General features: G+C 28.7%; 1 protein-coding gene across 1 annotated transcript; it reads left to right on the forward strand.

Annotated features, from left to right (window-relative positions):
* The first annotated feature begins 310 nt into the window (after nucleotides 1-310).
* LOC114284786 (peroxidase 60) lies at nucleotides 311-6,542 on the forward strand. The gene is made up of 4 exons (XM_082899237.1): nucleotides 311-623; nucleotides 3,487-3,666; nucleotides 5,662-5,824; nucleotides 5,934-6,542. Exons 1-4 carry the CDS (start codon nucleotides 315-317, stop codon nucleotides 6,362-6,364), a joined length of 1,083 nt encoding a protein of 360 aa, XP_082755363.1. The 5' UTR covers nucleotides 311-314; the 3' UTR covers nucleotides 6,365-6,542.
* The last annotated feature ends 13,255 nt before the right edge of the window (nucleotides 6,543-19,797 follow it).

The raw sequence follows: 19,797 nt of genomic DNA on the forward strand, positions 1-19,797 counted from the left end.
GATGACTTAGAGTTGGTTGGTGATTTAATTCGTTAATTTTATAATTTTTTGTGCATATATTATTTATAAAAAAATAATTAATTTAATAATTATAATTATATAATTTTATTATCCTTGCCTATAAAAAAATTGACAATAAATTTGACTTTAAAAATTAAATCAATCATTTTTTAAAGACAAATTTTATCAAATGATGTAACAACAAATATTATATAGTTTAATTTTTTATTTTTACAAACAATCTACACGTAAAGGTCTAAAAAAGTCAAATCATTAAAGTGGGATTGGAAGGTCGAATGCCCTTATAAATAGGAATGAACAATGTGAGACTTTCCATACCAACCAACCATTCAACACAAAACTTTGTGTTTTTGTTTTTGGAAAACAAGTTTAAGTTGAAAATGTCCAAGCCAGTTTTAGTAGGACTAGCCCTTGGGCTCATCTTCATGAGCAGCTTCACAGGCCAGTGCTATGGTCAACTGGAAGTAGGATTCTACAAGGGAAAATGTGGTGGCAAAGACGTGGAAGCCATCGTCGGCAGTGTCATTGCCACCAAGATCAAGGACGACCCCACGATCGTGGCGGCCCTCCTCCGCTTGCAATTTCATGATTGCTTCGTTAGAGTAAGAAGGCTTAGATCCCGTTAACTGCAACTTATTGAATTTTTTTTAAACAAAAAAATATGTAACAACATCGTGTTTAAGATTATTTGTGCTTATAGGTTATGAGTTAAAAAAACTTAAATAAGGTCATTATAAAAAGTCAATTAATCCTCTCTATCTTTTTGCAAATATTTTTGTAAAAAATCAAAAACCCACTAAAAAATCTAATCCCTACACTACCCCTAATTATTGACCAATTAAGAGTAGTGCTTCAAACTTTAATTTTTTGATTACCAATTTTAATTCATAAAAATTTAGGCATCATGTTAAGTCACGGGTAATGCTAGGTTGTAACCAGTGTTGGCACTTGAGCCAATTGACAAAGGTAAAAAAATGTTTAGGAACACAAAAATTGAGCCAATTGACAAAGGTAAAAAATGTTTAGGAGCACAAAAATTGATCACGAAAATCATATGAACAGATAAAATTTTTAGAAGTGAGTTCTATTAACAAATTTTGTAAAATTTTATTCATTCTTGTATGTTTTGTGTTTCATTATTTGTTTATAGTTTATATGTTTATAATTGAATTGTTTGCTATATGTATCAATTTTATAGTTTATATGTTTCATGCTTCTCAGTGCCAACTCAGTTAGGGTCGGATTGTTTTGTTATGGTACTCTTTACACCCTCTCTCTTTATTTATGATTGTCAATGTATTATTGTTTGATCATTATCAATAATATTTCCTTTTGGCTGTTTCAAAAAAAAAAAAAAATAAATAAATAAATTTGTATCAATTGTAATTTTAGGAAAAAGAACACATGTGACCCCCACGGCAAAGTGAAAAATTAACAATTTTATGTACTATTATGATGAACAAACTTCTAAAAAGAAAATCAATTGTAATACAAGATTCATCTCTTAACATGAAATTTTTTTCCATGAAATTCACAGTTAGAGAAAAAAAAAAAAAAAAAAAAAAAACTTACCTACCTAATGATTGGAATGACCTAAGAAGAGCCTACATACTGAAAAACTCACAAAAGAAGAGCATTTAAAGAACTAAAGTTTTTGAATTACACCACTCACAAAAATTTCTATATTTGCCATTACTGTAAATGATATTAATCAATCAACTTCATATTCATTTGGTAAAATTTATTTTCAATTTAAAAAAGTTTAACTTAAAACAAAAATAAAAATATCAAAGTCAGCTCTTAAAAAAATATAGCGTTTCAAGTTTATTCTTATTTTTTTTGTGCTTAATAGTCATGAACTAACGATATAAAACATCAAAAAACATGTTGTTGTTGTTGTTGTTTTGATTAAATTAGCTTTAAAATAATCCAATTATAAACTTTTTTGATTTTTTAAATTATATCAAATCTACTTTTTATATCCCTCCTAATTAGACGATCCAAAAAATATTTATAAAATAATGTAAATCAAGAAAAGAAAAAAATAAGCCCATTTTTGCAAGTTCGTTTTGATGAAATTTGTCTTTAGTAGATTTTTTTCCAAATAGCTTTAGCCAAATAATTCGTTTGGCTATCCCAGTTAGGATTAAAAACATAAAAGGCAAATTATACTATATAAGTCAATAAATAAAATATTACATCAAAATCATAATTATTTCACTTTTTCTCTCACAAAAATAAAAAAAGTCAAAAAATTTTTGTTGAACAAGCTTTTTAGTCCCAAACTAAAAAAATCTCAACTCCAAAAAGCTAACTAAAATTTTTTTTGCCAAACGACAACAAAGACTATGGCCGCATTTGGGAAGTGGCTATTTTAGTAGGCTATTTGGCTTTTTGGTTATTTTAGTAGGCTATTTTAGTTTTTGTGTTTGGAAAGATGAGATAGATTTTATTTGAGTTATTGTATTGAAAAATGTGTTGAAATGATATTTGAAATTAAAATGATAAATTTGTCCCTAAAAATATATTTTTTTAAATTGATGTCAAGGGGTAAACTCATAACTTACTCATTGATGGAACAATTTCTGTGGCTGACAGTGTAGGCTGTGCCTACACTGCCGGCTGTGCCTACACTGCCGGCTGTGCAGCCTATATATATATATTTTTTTAAAAAGCTTTCAACAGTGGGCTTTTTGGCTAAATTTTCATTTTAGGCTATAATAGCCTCTTTAGCCACTTCCTAATGTCACGTACCGACTCATTAGGGATGCGAGTTCTACGCCAAGCACTTTGCAAGTGCATTAAGTTCATTAGTTTGTGAGCGGCAAGGCAGGCAGGGTAGATCCCTATCGCATCTCCTAGGTTGGTCCTCGGGCATAATGCACGGGGGTACGCAATACCACTCGTGGAGCCGGCTTCTCGGGAGGATGACAAGCGCCCAGTCCGTGACAAGTGGTATCAGAGCCAGCCTAGGGGCACTGTGATGGGGCGGTACGTGGGACTTACACCAAGCACCCTCATTGTGGGGTCCGCACCAAGGGTGGTGTCCGCGCGGGGCGGGTTTCCCGTGGGTAGGGGAATGGACAAGCATGGGAGCAGGCAGGGTAATGTCCCCCTGACGAGGGCGTCAGGGACTGGCGGTGGTAGCATGTCACGTACCGACTCATTAGGGATGCGAGTTCTACACCAAGCACCTTGCAAGCGCATTAGGTTCATTAGTTTGTGAGCGGCAAGGCAGGCAGGGTAGATCCCTATCGCATCTCCTGGATTGGTCCTCGGGCATAATGCACGGGGGTACGCAGTACCACTCGTGGAGCCGGCTTCTCGGGAGGATAACAAGCGCCTAGTCCGTGACACTAAACAGCGCCTATAAAACATCAAGTCTCCAATTTAATGGGTCCGTTTTTTTTTTATTTTTTTTTATTTTTGGGTTTAATGTGCTAACATTGTTCTTTGCATGAAAAGGGATGTGATGCATCAATCCTACTGGATGGTAGTAACAGTGAGAAAACTGCACCCATAAATCTACATTTGAGGGGTTTTGACATTATTGATGCTGCAAAGGCTGCTGTGGAGGCAGTGTGCCCTGGAGTAGTCTCTTGTGCTGATATCATTGTCATGGCTACCAGAGACTCAGTGGCTAAGGTGAGCACTCTATACCTTCATTTGCTTCACTGCAAAGAACTATACTATATATATACCTCCACTTGACTAGATAAAAATATTTTTTGAGTAATGACATGAATAGAATTATAGATTATAGTGGTTCCATTACATGAATAGACAAACACAAACAATGCAAAAATTATAGTTAACAACGATGGTAGTAGTCACTGGCGGAGCCAAGAATTCAGTGAAGAGGGCACATATTAATGATAATATTAATTTTATTTTTTTCTCGTAATAAACAATAATGAGATATTATTAAATGTAACTATTAAGAGTTTATTTGGATAAATGTGAATTTTAAATTAAAGGATTTGAGATTAAATTTTATACAAATATTGTGGAGTAACTATTTTAGATGGATTGAAAAATTAAAAAAGAAAATAAATTGATATAGAAATTATATATTTTAGTAGAGAAGTTTTATAAAACACACCGCAAAAAAAAAAAAAAAAAAAATCAATCTATCATATGTCGCAGTTATGATTTTTGTGGTCTTTAGTTTGACATATTATAGTATTGGATATAACTTAGTTATAACTCCTTGTGGTTGTTATTTTGGTTATGATTGAAAAGGTTTTTGATTATACATCAAGTAATTTATGATTTGTAATGACTCATTCTGATATTAGTTATGACTTATTGTAATTTTTTATTTTTTATTTTATTTAATTTTTTATAATTGAAGATATGTTGTTTGGTTATAATTTGTATAGTAGTCATTTTAGTTATGAATGAAAATAATTTGGTTATAAAAATTTATAATATCAATACCATAAAATAATAACTAGTATATGGTACACCCCTTTTAGGGGTGTATAATAGAAGAACTTATTTTAGTGAGTTCATTGTAATTAGAAATAAAATTTATACTAGAGGAGCTATTATAATTTGAAGAAGGGATATTATTATAATTTTATATAAGATATATATGATATAGTCTATATATATAAGGGTACTAATATAATTATCAAAACTTGAGAGGGGCACGTGCCCCCGGGCATACTGCCTCCGCCCCTGGTAGTGGTGTTAATTATAATTATTTCTAAATTATAGGCATTCGTCCCCTCTCAGTATATTTTTTTACAATTTTTAAGTGGTTATCATCTCTTGATTTTATAAAAATTTTAAGTAATTGCTCCTCTATATCTATAAAAATTGGATCAAAGTATAAAATTTTAAAAAAAAAATAAAAAGGCAAAATATAATAAAATTAAATATTTTTTTATAACTACCATTGATAACAAGTCTTTTTTTTTTCCCCTGATATTAAAACAATGTATTAACTAATTATTAAAATTGATTCTATCATAGACACTTTTAATGACAAGATGCGCCAAACACAATTCAAAATATCTCACTTTAGTAAATAAATTATTTTTATAATTATTATCTTTTTCAATGTGGCTAAAATTAAAATGTTTATTTGTATATGTTAAGATCTTATTTTTGCTTTTTATATGTCGTTGGAAAATTGTTCCATTCTTCTTATTTAAATTTTTTATTAGTATATATATTTTTGCCCCTATGTAAAAATCCTAGATCCATTCCTAATAGGAAAATGGTAATGACAGCTTCACAAAAGGTGATGTTGGATTGCCTATGTCAGCTTGATATACATTGTTAGATATAATTTTTAATAGTTTAAATTTTTAGAACATAATATCTAGATGCAAATCTTCTCGCGCTATTATCTCTGTTATTGTACACTTTATTCTATCTATTTTCGTGCATCTTATTCTCTCAATCTATTTCCCTCACAACTTATGCTGTGTTTGATTGGGAGATTTGGAGAGGAATTTGGAAATGAAAAGAGAAAAGGTGTGTGAAACTAGGTGAAATTTAAGCATATTATATTTTATTCACATTTCATCTATCATTTCCATTTCTTTTTCCAAATCTTTTCTCAAATCCTCCAACTAAACACGGCATTAAGCTTTTCAAATTGGTGGTGATCTAACAATGTTTATGCAGAGTAAAGGAGTGCGATATGATGTACAAACAGGGCGAAGGGACGGTTTTATATCTCTTGCTCAAAATACAGTTGATATCCCAACTCCTAATATATCAGTGTCAGACTCCATCAAAGCATTTGACAAAAAAGGACTTGGTTTTGTTGACATGGTCTATCTTCTTGGTACATTGAATTTATTTTTGTTTCCAAGTCTCTAATTTAAGCATGACAAATCAATCAATTAAATGCCTGATTGAATATTTTGTGTTTTTAATCTCCAATACATATATAGGTGCTCATACTGTTGGAGTTGCACATTGTTCAACCTTCATAGACCGTCTCTATAATTTTAAGAACACCGGAAAGCCTGACCCATCTATGAATGATGAGCTGCTTACCAAATTGAGATCTGCATGTCCTCAAAATGCTACTGTTGACAACATTGCTAATCTTGATCAGAATCCTCGAACTTCAATCATTGTCGACAATTCTTACTACTACCAAATACTAAAGCACAGAGGTGTCCTTCAAATCGACCAAGAGCTAGTATACGACCTGCGAACAGTTCTTGTAGTGTTAGGTGCAACATTGGAGCTTGACTTTAATATCAGATTTCCTCATGCCATGGTTAATTTGGGTAAAGTCCAAGTTCTCACTGGCACGGAAGGGGAGATTAGAAAATCATGCCCAGCTGTCAATAACCCCACGGCAATGGCAATCTAAGTTAAAGAGAAAAATATGTATATGTTGGTTTCAATTTAGTCATTTTACTTTGTGATGGTGTGTGTCTTTTGCTTTCATTGTTTTTCTATCACTGTGTTTTCATTCATGTAATTTTTCATTATGATCACAACTGAATTGTAAGGAATGATTTCTGAATTTATATTTCTGTCCAAGTCAATTTATATTGGGTCACCCGATTGGGCTATCCAGGGCATGGAAAGGGTACATAGAAGGAAAAAGAGAACATGTTTGGGGTAGGAGGCCATTGTTAATTTTTTGGATGGTTAAGTGACATATGGATTTATTAGTTTATTATCAGATGAGGTTTTTTGGATGATTTGGTTTAGTTTGGTAAACAATTTATAGATATGGGTTTGTTGAGTTTTACACTAAATGAGACAATTTTGAGGCCCTAATAGGCCAGCATAGCGGGGCTTGATGTTCACAAAGCTCCTCTGTTTTTGGGAGATTTATGACAGTTCAAATTAGACTAGATGTCATTGAACATGGATTTTCATAATTTTTATTTTTTTTTATTTTTATATTTAAAGTGTTTGTTAGTTCTTATAGGCCGGGAAAAAATTTTTACTAAAAAATAATGTTCATAGTTTTTACTCTACATTTTCTCTGATGGTTTTCTATTATGGAAAACAACAAGTATATTTTTAAAATTGTTGTATGGCATCTGGAATGAAAAAAATGGAGTCATACTTTTGCCCGTGTTGAGTGTTTGTTATAGTTCTGTTTATATAGGAAAATAGTTAAATAAAATAACAAAAAAAACTGATTATTAAAAAATTGGAAGGAATTTTTAAATTTCTACGTTTATACTATGAATTGGATTAAATGAGGCTGCAATCAAAATACTCAAAATAAGTAACGACTCGCAATATGCTGAGGTAGATTCACAATTTAGAAAATAAAAAATAAAAAACTCATTCTTTCAATCTTGACCTCTTCTACTAGGTGGAGAATGACTAAATCAAATTTCAACTACAACAAAAGCAAGGCATTGTAATTTTCATATATATATATATGTATGTATATGTATATTGGTTGTCATCCAGCAAGATGGTCTGCCTGCATAGAACATGATGAACCTCATCAAGAGCTGTTGGCCTTGGCCATGAATTCTTCTTTGTTAATGGGGTGCCATGGCCTTGTAATTTAGTGCTATGAAAGTAACCTAAAATTGTATTTAGATTATGAATTTAAGTAAGACTTTAAAAAAAGAAAGAGAAATAGTGAGACAAATGTGAATAAAATATCAACAATGATTCATCTCCTTTTTCCTCCCACCCCCTTTGACCCCCCCTCTCTCTCATTGGTTACATTTTCTTTCTTTTTTTTTTCTTTTTTTTCCTACTCCTCCAATCACCACCCGCCACGTGGCAAAGGGGGGGTGAGGGGGTGACCCCCAAGAGGGGGTCCCAAGCATTATTCATAAAATATATGAGCAAATTTTATTTTTTTTTTTCATTTCTTTTTCTCTTTTCAAATTTTTGATCCAAATTTATTATTTAAACACAACGTTAAGTGCTTGTAAAGGAGAGGTTAGAGCTCAACTCCCGCAGGAGCAAATAAAACAATTAATATATGATTTTTGCCGATCACAATAAACAAAAAAGCAAAATTGTTAATGCAGTATCATCACGTATGGAATACTTTTCTCAAGTTGAAATAGAACTCTTTTTCTATCTTTTAGATAATCAGTTATTTAAATTTTTTTTTTTTTTTTTTCAACTAATGTTTGGTGTAGAAGTAGAAGTTGTAGTTAAGAAATCAGAGATAAGTGCAAATGGTCTAAATTCAGTTCTTAATGGTAAGACCAACAGTTAAAATAAAACTCCACACATATTCTCAGCAATTTTTTGGTAAAAATTTCTTCTTGTGTTTTTTTTTTTTTTTTTTTTTTTTGTAAATTTGATAATGATATTTTTTTTTTAAATGATAAAAATAACCACTAAAAGATATTTTTATTTTCCAAAAAGTGAAACTATATAAAAATAGTATTTTTGATGTATTAGTTTTTTCACTAAATTTTATTCAAAAAAATTCAGGGAAGATATTCTAGAAAATTTGTACCCTTGGCATAAGTGTGCATGTTCTTCCCTTATCTCTCATCATGTGGTCCCTTGAGATGGGAAAGACAACAAGATGGGTCTCCACCAGATTCCGCATTCGAAAAATGTTGTTGGTTGTGTGTTCTGTTCTCGAAGGCATTCGGAATGTGGTGTGGGCGCGAAACACAGGTTTTCTTGATTGACCCATCGCTTCCTAATTTTCCTTCTCTATCTTCGTCATAAAAAATAGGGTACATTATATTGACACTCATGAGATTTGGTCTAATTACTATCCATTTCTTGATATTTTAAAAATTATATTTCTACCCCTGTGGTTAATAATTTCATTTCACAAAGTCTCCTGCTTATATAAAATGTAACAACTCGTAATAGAAAAACAGAGCAAATTAAATTTTTTTTAAAAAGTAAAGGAAATGCGAAAAAAAAGACAAAGTAAAGCAAAGTAAAAAAAGAGAGAGTGCATGAGTTCAATATTTTTATTCCGTCTAAATAATTAAAATGATAAGGGGTTAGTGTAATTTTTCAAACGTCAGGGAGTGATATGTATTAAACCCAAACCTCAGGGGGTGTAAGTGTAATTTATCCTAAAAAATAATAGAATAAATTACAAATACAATCCTTAAGATTTATTTAAAATACGAATTGTTCCTGTAGTTTGGAAAATTACAAATATTTCACTGTCAAAATTTTTTATTTAGCAGAATTAATTGAAAAAGTGAAATTTCTAACTAGTCACCTATACAATAATAAAATTATTTGAATTATTAATTAAAATAAAATTTTAACATTATTAAAAACTGTTAATTAACTAGATGGTTTATTAATAAAAAGACCTATTTGTTATGAAATTAGAAACCTTATGGGGCATAATGTAATTTCTAGAACCACGAGGGATAATTTGTAATTTAAATAAATCTCAAGGGGTATGTTTGTAATTTACCCAAAATAATAATAATAATAAATTATAAATACACCCTCTGAAATTTGCTTAAAATACAAATTGTGATTTAAAAAATAACAAATATCTCATTGTCGTAATTTTTTATTTAACATAATTAACTGAAGAATAAAATTAGTAACAGCTCTTCTATACAATAATAAAATTACCTGAATTATTATTTTAAATAAATTTTTGATATTATTAAAAATTATTAATTGACTTTATGATTTATTAATAAAAAGAGTCGTTTGCTATGAAATTGGAAACTTCAAAGAACGTGATATAATTTTCAGAACCATAGAGAATAATTTGTAATTTAAACAAATCTTAGAGAGTGTATCGGTAATTTATCAAAAAAAATGTTGTAAGTATTTTGTTTTTTAAGAGAGCAATATGAGTATATTCTTGTCAGAATTTAATTAACTTTGTTGTATTCATGCTTAATCTTGATAATGATAAATAATAATAAAAAAAAGAAAGTTATGTGCAAAAAAAAAAAAAAGAAAAAAAAACTAAGCTTGTTTAGTCCTGATTTTCATAAAACAGTTTTCAGAAAATTCTACTTTTTTATTTTTCGTATTTCATTGTTTTCAATGAATTTTTTTTACTATTTTAAGCCAAAAAAATAATTTTTAGACACACCTAACATAAATACACTTAAAAAATATAATATTTGTGAAAAATTCTTTAAAAAATACACTAAATACTAAAAATTAAAAAATAAAAAGAAAATTTAGTACATTTTTCATATTTTTGTGTATTTATTAATTTTTAAAAATATAGATTACATCTAAGTAAGGTCCATCTAAAAAAATAAAAATAAAAAGTGCTTAAAATTTAAAAAATATTCATTAAGAATAAAAAAATACGAAAAACAAAAAACTCAATTTTCAAAAAACTGAAACCAAACACGCTGATATGTGTTTTTTGAAAAAATTGAATTATTTTTTTGTGCAAAAATGAAATTTTTGTGTCTATAAAGGAGCATGATGATGGAATATTGATGTGCAAAATTGAAAAAAAAATAATAAAAATGAAAAAACTGATAATGTTCCTAGTTTTAAAACTGAAAAAAAAATGATAATTTTCTTGATTTTATTCAAATAGTTGAATCAAACCAATAAGTAGAAGGGCAAAAATATTTAATCTCATACTTTTTTTTTCCATCAATTAGTGAAACAATTATCTGGAACATTACTATGCAAAATTGATAATGTTCCTAATTTTAAAAATTGGAAAAAACTGATAATATTCTCAATTTTACTAAATAGGATTTATTAGATTAAAAAATCTTATATAAGACCTAAGCTACCATAATATTTGTAAGAATAATGCTTGGGACCCCCTTTTGGGGGTCACTCCCTCACCCCTTTGCCACGTGGCGGGTGGTGATTGGAGGAGCAGGAAAAAAAAAGAAAAAGAAAAAGAAAATGTAACCAATGAGAGAGAGGGGGTCAAAGGGGGTGGGAGGAAAAGGGGGGATGAATCATTGTTGTATTTGTAAATAGGACTTTTATATAGTTAACTCTATTTTTTTGAAAAAGACTATGATACACACCCCTCAAAGATTATAGAAAAGACCATATGCACCTTATAACTATAGAAAAAAAAAAATGACATAATTTCATACTTTTTGAGTCATAATTAATTTTTTTTTTTTTAAAAATCATAACCAAAATCTTAAAATAAAAAGTCATAACCAAAAAAAAGTCATAACTAAATAAGAAAGTTAGTCATAACTAAATATGCATATGGTATAGGGTTGTGTATAGAGAGCTGGCACTGGGCATAGGCCCACCAAGCCATGGCTTAGAGTCGCTCAAAATAGATCCAAAAAATGAGTCCCTCCTATTATAGTTTAGTATAATATATTAGGTATTTTTAAGGCCAAAAAAAATTTAAAAAAGTCCCAGACTAACTTAAAATAAATTGATTCTTTAAAAAAATTAAAACGCCCATTCAAAATTAAAAAGGGCCATTCTCACTCCCTATCTAATTCCTAACCCTAACTCTTAATTCAATTTTTCCAAAAATTAGACAGAAGCGACACAATAGAGCACTAACAAATTTCTTAAGAATTTAGAGCAGCAGCACAGCACAGGTAGGTTTTTTTTTTTTTTTTTTTTTCTATTCAATTAATTAAATATTTATCTTGTCTTTTGCTCAATTGCTATTATTGGTATTTATATAAATCTGCATCGTCAAGAAAAATTAATCTTTTGCTAGCTGTGCTAAATTTTTCTTTGAATGAAAAAAAAATATATATGAAGGACCCCAAATGATCTAGTAATATTTATTAATTGATTATTGACTTGGGGCCCCGAAAATCTCGAGCCTGTGTATATAATAAAGTTTTCCTATTTTTTTTTTTTACAAAGAAACGGAAGTAGGTCAATTGTAGTTTTATTTTTTTATTTTTTTCCCTTTTATTTTTATAGCTTCTATTAAAACTTTTAATTCTGATTAACAAATTTAATATCATTAAAAATGTCACGTTTCAAAGAAAACAAAAACTTTGGGATTTATCCATAATTTTCCCAAACAATAATCTAATAATTTTAATTTCTTGAAATTAAATAGAAAAACCAAAAACCAAAATATTCTTTATACAATTAAGATTGTTTAAATCTACTCAATCAAAGGTAGTGAAGCTCATATTAATAACTATATGTTAGATTTATGAGTCTCACAACCTTTGTGTCTATTTGATAAAATAATTTGATAAAAAAAAAATTGATAAGAAATCTGTTTATATAATAACATTTTTTAACTACTTAAAATAAATTTCAAAAATGATATAGATTTTTCATCTACTTTTTCGATACCTCCCACTTCTCATGGGGTTTGAGCAACCAAGGGGTACGAACCACTCTAATAGTGGCAGTGTTGAGATGTCATATAGATACATTAAAATTATGTTTGGATTATAAAATATAATTATATTTTATTTATATATATATATATATATATATTTAATTTCTTATTCAAATTCACAATCCAAACATAATCTAAAATTTATGTGAAAAAAAAGAAGGCCAACTCAAGATTTAAACAAGCTAGTAGTAGTAGAAGCAAGAATACTACAATGCATAGAGATACCGAAAAAGTGAAGTCTGGTGATGCTGATTAAGGAAGTAAGCAAGAAAAGCACTACCAAACTGTGCGGCATTAATTTCTTGGGCTCCAATGTAGTTTCATATTTCAAACTTGTGAGTAATGTTGAAGATCTCACATTTATTGAAAGAAATAATATTTTAGATATGCTATCCATTTTAGATATATCCATAGTGAGCATACCAATATTGTGTAAATGTATTTTGTTTGTAGCATATTCATTTTCATCAATAAACTCCTTTTTGCTTATTAAAATAAAGTCAAATAAAATAATTAGACGCAAACATATTTTCCAGTTGAAATAAGTTCACGAAATTAACTTGCCTCCAAGAGCTGAAAAAAATGACACAAATTTAGCAGGTTTTTATTTGTTTCCAGGGGAAGGTATCTTGACAAAAATTATTCAGTGTCACTTGTGACAATGCCACAAACACATTTTGATATTTATTAATTTCTATGAGATCTATGCAAGTCTCACATAAATCAAAGGCGGATTAGTTGTATTGTCACATTAGTATCACTAATGACATTGAATAATTGCTTGTCATCTAGGATTGGCGGGAGCATTCTTGAAAATGAAAACTTAAAATGTGGGTACAATTAAAAACTCCTATACTTAGGGTTAATTTTTTTAAAAATAAATTATTGATAAGTAAAGTTTGATTTGACTTAGTATCGATAAAGTAAAATAAATGTTTCCCAACAACCATCAAAATTTTGCTTAACAAAATCTCATAATTAAGACAAGGGAGACATATAATTAAATGACATTGGTCCATTTATATATGATTGTCACTTAACTAAACCTAATCTTTGAGGAATATGTATATATATATATATCAATTAGCAATCACAAAAGTGCACATACAAACCAAGCACAAAAATTAATTAAGGACTCTTCTGAAAGTGAGATTTGGTGGTTATTTTGCTGAGTTTTCTGTGCAAAATTAAAATGACGGCCAAGTCAGTTTGCAAGGTATTGTAATGGGAAAATGCTAAATATATAGAATTTATATATAAAAAATCCATACTGAATAATTTTTTAATAACATTTTTGAAATGAATCTTAGTTATAAATTTTTTCAGTTCTGATAATGAATAGATATAAATGAAATATATTATTCTACATATCAAGAACACTACAAGACCCCAACCCCACCCCCCCTCCCAAAAAAAAAAAAAAAAAATTCTAGAATGTCACCCAAAATTCAAATTTTGTAGACAAGATGCTAAATATTTGTAAGATAGTTGAACAACTAGGTATACTTTTTTAAAAATAGACTCACTAACAAATCATATAAAATATTATCTATTTATGTGTATATATTTTGTGTCCTATTCTATAATCAATTCCTCTATACATTACACAACTTAAAATAAAAAGTAATGTTAAGAATAGACACCAAATATAAAATGAAACACATATATGTTCTATTTTGAAAAATCTAGAAATTCCTAGATGTTAATTTGTGATTATGTATTAATTTTAAACAGTAAATAACAATCTTAATCAAACAATCAAAATAAATCGACACAACGATTTTACGTGAAAAAATCACAATTGGAGCGCCTTTAATTGTGATAAAAAAAATCACGGGCAAAAGTTACAAAACAATCCATTAAGAAGACATAAAGGAATTACACAAGTGTACTATCAATTACTTAGCGAATCCACGCCCGAGTCGAACCGACCCCTATGTGCCTCTTCCAGCCTTGTCTTCACCTTGGAATTGCCTTGTACAACGTTGAATCCACAACGCCAATGCCGAATACATGATAATGAGCCACTCCAGAATCTACCAAAACTTCAGGCTCAAATTTCCCAAAATTCACCGAAGAACAACTCTCTCTTTTGTATTGAATAAATAAAACAAACAAACCCTTTGATATAATCCACTCAATTCATGATTAAAACTTTCACAAATATCAAAGGAAACAAACAAAGAAGCTCCAGATAAAAACTCTAATACCCAAGAAGAAGATCTAGAAGCCGTACCTTAAAATCGGACTGAAACATACATATTTATAGAAAACAGATTCGCGATCTCTGGTCGAGCGCAGGAATGGCCGCTCAAGCGGAAAAAAACAACTTGTAGTACTTTTGCAGGCGAGTGAAACTTCTGAAAAGTCGCGATCTCCGGTCAAGCGCAGGAATGACTGCTCGAGCGGATAAATAGCTCGATTCCCGAACTAGTCAGCGAAGTGACAAACATAAAAGAATTAATTTCTGAAACATCTTTGCAAGGCACAATTCGAGTTAGATTCACATATAAAACTCATAGCCTCACTAAAATAAAAAAAATCGAATAAAATTGCAACTGAATAGAATTTTATCAAACAGAATTGTCAAAAATAAAAACTTAACATATTTTATGTTTGATGTCTGTAAAAATAAAATAAAATAAAAAAGCACCCTTGAATTTCTTCTCCTAATTTGACGGCCCCATTTAATGTTTATATTGGTGTAAAGATTTTTTGTTTTCCGTTTATGGCAATTAATATACGAAAAACTTAACTTGATGATCAACCACCACATCACTCATCAATTTTTTATTTTATTTTATTTTTTTTAATTTAAGAATCACATGCAGGTGGAAAAAAGAAAAGAAAAAAATTATAAATATATGAGGTACAAGTATATCTATGGTGGAATGTAAATAAAAAATTATTAGGATACAAATGTTGCACCCTGTGTCAGTAATTTTTTTCTCTGCTCCCATTTTTTTTTTTTGGTTTTGAGCAACCATGTCACTCATCATTAAAATAATACATTCTATTATTGGGGAACACAAGATAAGATGTGTACAATTCCATTTTGTATAACTTGAGTAATAATAAATAAATTAAATAGAATGATTTTGTTAATAAATATCCTTAAGTCATTTGTTAACAAATTTAAAAAAATTGCAAATAATTCATATGAGCGTGTGCAATAAAAAATGTTTTGGACTTTTTTCAAGTTTAAAACTAAATGTAAAAAAAAATTAAATTTTTGTCAATAATGCATAAGAGTGTGTGCAATAAAAAATGAGTTGGACTTTTTTCAAGTTTAAAATTGAATTTGACCATCATATTCGGGTTTGTGAGATTTGCCACGAATTCTGTTTTGATAATCTGAATCGTTTATTTTGTAAAATCTTCTAATTTTTATTTTTATTTTTATTTTTTTAATAGAATGTTAACAAGTTAGTAAGTTGGGTTATTACAATAGAATTTTTGACACTTCTAAATGGACTAGGGCCCCAAACTAGAAATTTTGACCTACATTCACTTAGGAAACATTATTAATTGAATTAAATTGATACAATACACAATTAGATATAGACTCAATTGACATTAGAAGTAAATTATACGACTAGGGATCGAATCAATATATATATTAATGATATAGAAGTAAATTTTCATACAAAATGATATGATTTTATTAAACCCTAAACCAAACACCCATAATCATAAATCGAGTTACAAAATTCTCATGACATGTCATTGTCGTTGCAATTTTAGTATAAAATCATGTTATTGTAAATCAATTTTTATTTATTATTTATTTAAAAAAAATACATGTATAATATGAATGTATGAGAGTTGTTAACTTATGGAACACTAAAATGAAAGGCTCAAAACATCTTACAGTACAGATACAGTATATGCTGCTGTGATATTTTTGTAGGTGCACCTTGGACTTACAAGTCATTTACTTTTTCCAGGCATTTTGAAATCACATCCCGTGAAAGTGCCCAAACAGAGAGCTTCAATCTGGAATCATTATTGATTCCGAGGGAACACATTCCTCCGCCGTGAAATTGGTTGTTCAAATGTGTTTGGTATCTGTTAGACTGTTACGTTATTAATGATTAGTACATTAGTACATTGGGAAAACGATAAGAACTGTTCTTTTTTTCAAGTTCAAATTTAAACAGACCGAAGAGAAAGAAGAAAAAGAAAAAAAAAAAAAAAAACCCTCCAAAACGACGTCATTAGTACATGATTGGTTTTGCTTCGAGTGCCTATATAGTTGGGATGCGTCATCTTGACAATGATGCAATTTTCCCCTCAGCTTATCTTTGTACTGCCTTTGTTGTCATTAATAATATTTCTTTTCTTTCTTTTTTCTGATAAAAAAAAAGTTCAAATTTAAATTTTAAGAGAAACTAATTCTACCTACACAAAAGAGGAACACAAAATATTAGGGAAGTTGATGTGATTTCTTTGAACAAGTAAATAAATACGCCATAACAAGCTTTCTTTGAACAATTTTTGTGTTCTATATATTCTGTGTTAGTAGAATTATTGTAAGAGAATTATTTGGACTTGTGAAGGTCACCTTAAGTCTTGTTATGATAATTCACATTGTTCATTTTTTAAGATCATTCATGTATACGTTTATAAATATTAAAAAAAATAATTTTATTTTCAAAAACATAATTGTTGTCTATTTTTTGAAAACAAGTACGCTAAAATAAAAATACTAAGATTATTAAATCAATTTAAATTTTTTCATAAATGACATACACCAAAAGACCTATAAAATAAACAATTTCATTGAAACTAAACACATTGTGAGTTCAATAACCTAAACAGTTTTCTCAAATTTATATTTAAATTTGAAAGAAATCCAACCCTAAACAAAAACTCTATTACATTGTTGCTTAAAATCCCATAAACATGATTTTAATATTTTGATCGATTCAAATTTTCATTAGGTTTAATTTTTAAATACACTTTTCGGCAATACACTAAACTTAAATCTCACATTCATTTTTTATTTTTTCAATTATATCAGCAAATCACATTTACTTTTTTTTCTTTTTTTCTTTTTAAGGTTAAATTGTAATGTTTACTTTCATTGAGTCTATACCAATATAAAATTTATGGGGAAAGTGGGAAATGAATTATGAGGACACATGGGGACACAGGGAAGGTCATGCATACAGACCTGGCAAGATAAATGATACAATCAATGTGGGCATTGTTGAGGAGGGAAGAAAGACCCAACTACCTTGAAGACACTGGTTTTAATAAGCTATATGTTGGTTTTAGCAGAAGCTCCACACCACACACCACCACTCAATTTAAGTGAGGAGCCAGCTTAGTGGTTGGGAGGTCAGCTAGTACTACTGATCAATATCTCTCTTCCCGCATCATCAACATCAGCCACACCATCCTCTTTGGTAGTGTCTGACATGTATTAAAAATGGCAGGACTGACCTTTTCCTCTCTTTCTTCTTAATAATTTTATGAAAAATTAACACTGGATAAATAATTTTGTTTTTATGATGGTATAAATTTCATATTTTTTTTAATAACGGGATTTCCTTACCAGTTTACGCGATTAATCTCAGGAGACTAATTGCAGGGGCTCCATTTAAAGCCAATACAAGCCTTATTTAGATAGGCCTAAGGAATTTATTGTAATTAGTGAGTATTGAACCTGAAACTTTGAGGGAGTACACCCCCGAACCCTAAGTTGTTGGGGCCCATTTCATATGTGTGTGATGCAAGATCATTTTTGTGTTTGGTGTAAGTCTTTCCGTGTATAAGAGTTGTCCACAAAAAAAAATTCCATCGGTAATTCAATTACTTTTTATGATCGCCTCATTAATTTGTATTTTTTTTTTTTTGGATAATTTTACTAGTGATGTCTATCATACTCAAAATGAAAAATTATAGATGGATCTTGGAGTAAGAAGTGCCTTAAGTTAATTTTTATTAGTAATTAAAATAATGAAATTCAATATTTTAATATTAATTTTTGAGAAACAATAGTAATACTTAATTAATGTGAAGCATTACATAAGATCAGGGTCAGAACCAGGATTTCATTACTGCAGGGGCTAAAAGAAAAATAAATTTTTTCACCATATATACAAAACACACATGTATGTATATATGATATATAAATTATATATACATAATAAATAAATAAATATCATAAAAGCAATTTCTAATAAGATGAATAAGTTTTTTTATATATATAAATAGAAAAAGAATTCAAGATAAAAGAAGAAGGACGTATATATATTTTTATATTAGGAGTCATTTTATATATAAATATTTAAAATTATATGACAAATAATAATATTCACAAAAATAAAAAGATTAGAATCCCCTATAATTTTCTCCAAGTTCCGTCCTCCTCAAGACTAACCAAATAGCTTCTCCATACTCAGCCAGCCCTCTTTGTTAGCCCTCTTTGTTAACTTATCCATAGTATTTAATTGGGTAAATTACATTTTATGTTTAGAATTTTCTTATTTTGACTTCTAAAGGTTTTTTTTTTTTTTTTTTTCTACTTTGGTCTTCATATTTCAAATTTTTCTCAATATATTTCTAAAATTAATTTATATTTAAAATTAGATAAAAAATTTCACATTAACTGTCATATAACATAAAAATATATTATTATATTGGATTTTGAATTTGTGTTAGATATGTGAGTTATACATAAATCTGAATCACAAAATAATAATTCTGAATAATTTTTTGTATAGTGTGAGGTTTATATATACAATAAATCTGAACTACAAGATAATAATTCTAATGATTTTTTGATAATTGAATTTGGTTCGTAGGATTGTTGTTAATTTTTGCAAAAAAGAAGTACGGAAGTTCTGCACTTTCTTTTTTGCGAAGAAGATAAACATAAATCTATACATAAGAAAAATGGCCTTTTTAAGAACAATAATTGTTAAAGTTTCAAACTCTCAAATTAATTTTGTTAATTTGTTAATTTTTTTTTAAAAAAATTATTGGTTAGTTCCTTTAGTCAAAAATCAAAAAAAAAAAAAAAACAAAAACAAAAACAAAAACAAAAAAAGTTCTAATTAATTACAATTTTGAATTTTAAAATTCAAAACAATATGATAAGTCACCCTCACTCGTTTAAAAAATAATGTTGATCAAAACAATTCAAATAAAAAAAAATTAAGACACTAATTATTTATGATTTTGAGTTTCAAAATTCAAAATAATATGGTAAGCCACCTTCATCCCATCCTCACATTTTTCGAAAATAATATAAATATAAAATTTTAAAAACCCAATCAAATTAAAAAAATTTATAATAAATATATATATCTGTTAACTATCTTTGTTTTGAGGGTTGGTTTGAAGTTTTTTTTTTTTTTTTTTTTTTGGTAGATGTTTGTGTATTTTTTATATTGTTGTTATTATTTCTTTTGATATATGTGAATTGATAATATAGTTATGAGTTTTTATTTTCTTATAGAATAAGACGTCTTATATTGTTCTTTATGATTTGGCCATTTTTTAAATTTCTTAAACAAAATTTTCAA

Source organism: Camellia sinensis, chromosome 12 (genome assembly GCF_055761805.1).
Source record: "Camellia sinensis isolate YWXY chromosome 12, ASM5576180v1, whole genome shotgun sequence".
NCBI lineage: Eukaryota > Viridiplantae > Streptophyta > Magnoliopsida > Ericales > Theaceae > Camellia > Camellia sinensis.